The sequence below is a fragment of the Hypanus sabinus genome, chromosome 28 (genome assembly GCF_030144855.1).
Source record: "Hypanus sabinus isolate sHypSab1 chromosome 28, sHypSab1.hap1, whole genome shotgun sequence".
Taxonomy (NCBI): Eukaryota; Metazoa; Chordata; class Chondrichthyes; order Myliobatiformes; family Dasyatidae; genus Hypanus; species Hypanus sabinus.
Genome location: NC_082733.1, coordinates 31,992,144 through 31,994,257, shown reverse-complemented (window position 1 = coordinate 31,994,257; position 2,114 = coordinate 31,992,144). Strand labels below are relative to the sequence as shown.

The 2,114-nt window shown below is 40.0% G+C and overlaps 1 protein-coding gene across 1 annotated transcript; it reads right to left on the bottom strand.

Moving 5' to 3' along the window:
* Positions 1-245: 245 nt before the first annotated feature.
* LOC132382351 (UDP-glucuronosyltransferase 2C1-like) lies at positions 246-1,850 on the bottom strand. The gene has a single exon (XM_059952473.1). It carries the CDS (start codon positions 1,848-1,850, stop codon positions 246-248), a length of 1,605 nt encoding a protein of 534 aa, XP_059808456.1.
* Between the last annotated feature and the right edge of the window lie 264 nt (positions 1,851-2,114).

The following is a 2,114-nucleotide window of genomic DNA, read 5'->3' as shown; positions in this document are numbered from 1 at the left end:
TTAACAAATTTCACGATATATGCCAGTGATATTAAACCTGATTCTGATTCTCTGCCACCAACTGTAAACCTTTAGGATTTGTGTGAGCAATGTTACTAAACTTGGAATAACAGTAGCTAAGCATGTCTGTTACTTTTTCCCTTTGTTAAATTGATTTTGTCGGGCAAGGAATATATACAAAAATAACTTCCACCATTTAATTTCAAAGGACTGAAAAGAAAATCTTTCAACACAAAACTGTAACCTTATTCAGTCTTTTGCTTTCTTCTACATGCAATACGACAAAGTTTCTTCAATGCTACAATCACCAGCACAGTGACCATGAAGAACATGATCAATAGAAAGACCATCACATCCACGCAATAGTAAACATACCAGGGCAGACGGTAGGATTCAGAACGCAAATGGCCTGCTCCTTTGTGTCGGGCAACGTACTCAATCCAGAAAACGGCTCGCTCCATTGGGGACACTGGTTGGTCCCGGTGGAGGGCAGAGAGTTTCTTCATGTTGTCCTGGTAAAATGTGCCATTTATCACCTCATTAAGTGCCTGCAATAGATCTGTTGAATGCATGGTTGCAACATTAAGCATCTTTGCTACACCTCGGGATTCAAGTTTAACTACATTGTCAAACTGGTCTGAAAATAGAGGCATGCCAATCACTGGCACCCCGTGGTAGATGGCCTCGTAAATGCCATTGATACCACCATGAGAAATAAAGACTCGTGTGTTGGGGTGTCCCAGAAGGTCATTCTGAGGGATCCATTTTGTCAGTAGTGTATTATTACCTATTTTGAGAGGGATTTCTCCATCATATTTCCAAATAACCTTCTGGGGTACTTGAGCAAAAGCATTGGCTATTTCCATTGTAATCTGCTTTGGCAAGTAACTGACAAGGGATCCTAATGACAGCACAATAAGTCCATGCTTTCCTGAGCTTTGAACAAACTCTTCAAACTCTGCCGCTAGTGGTTGGGCTGGTTTACACTGGAAGCCTCCAATGTAGACAATATTTGGCATAGTGGGTCTCGGGAATTCAAATACAAAATCTACTCTCATCAGCAACACATCAGCACTCAGCTGAATTGTTTTGATATCTGTGTCTGGTCCCAGATATCGATGACAGAGTTCATTGAACCTGGGGTAAACAGAAAGTTCTAAAATAGATAAATGAATTAGACTTTGGATGAAGTTTTGTGTTCTTTGAAGAAAGGACATTTTGTCTGTCAGGTGAGAGTTAGAGATTGGGACGTAAGAAAGGGGTGATGGGGCAAAGAGAAAATGAGCATCACCAGTCTCTAGCCATCGAACATCATACACCAGGGGAAGTTTTAAGTAATGTGCAAGCATGGGACCAGTAGACAAGACAGGATCTGTAAGCACCAGGTCAAAATTTGCTTTTTGAAGTTGGCTAAGCAAAGCTTTGTTCTCAAAAATACCAGCAATGCCAACATCAAGCATTTCTATACAGTTCACTGCAAATTTTTGTACTTCAAATTGAGACTTAACATAGTCCATGAAGGTCCAGCCATTCTGCCCAATCTGCAAAGTGTTTCTAAGAATGATTCCCACTACATCAATTATTTCAAAATTTGCTTGTAGTTGAATGACAATAGACTGATATAGGTCAGGACTTTCTATAATAAATCCAGTTCCTGCAAAATAAAGCACAGTGAGGTTGTGTCCGCGAAGTTTCAGTTCTTCCAGCAGATGTCGCATATTAATCCAGTGACTTCCTCCAATAGGCACAACCAATACATTGGCTGCCTGAATAATGGGACAAGATGCGACAATGATGGTACTAAGTAAAAAAACAGCAGATCCTCTACTTTTCCAACCAGATTCCTCCATACTGAGATATTGTATTCAGATCCTATTAAAAAATTGGGGGAGAAAAAGAAGTAAAGTATATTATTGTCACATGCTGTATATTCCGTGGCCAGTTTAATAGATACACCTGCTCGTTAATCCAAATATCTAATTAGCCAATCATGTGGCAGCAGCTCGATATATAAACACATACAGACATGGTTATGAAGCTCACATCATTCAGACCAGACATGTAACCTAAGTGAGTTTGACCACAGAATGAATGCTGGTTCTAGACCAGTGGTT

Bases quoted from the DNA above. Each gene is read 5' to 3' on its own strand.
- LOC132382351 (XM_059952473.1), bottom strand. From the start codon at position 1,850: ATGGAGGAATCTGGTTGGAAAAGTAGAGGATCTGCTGTTTTTTTACTT.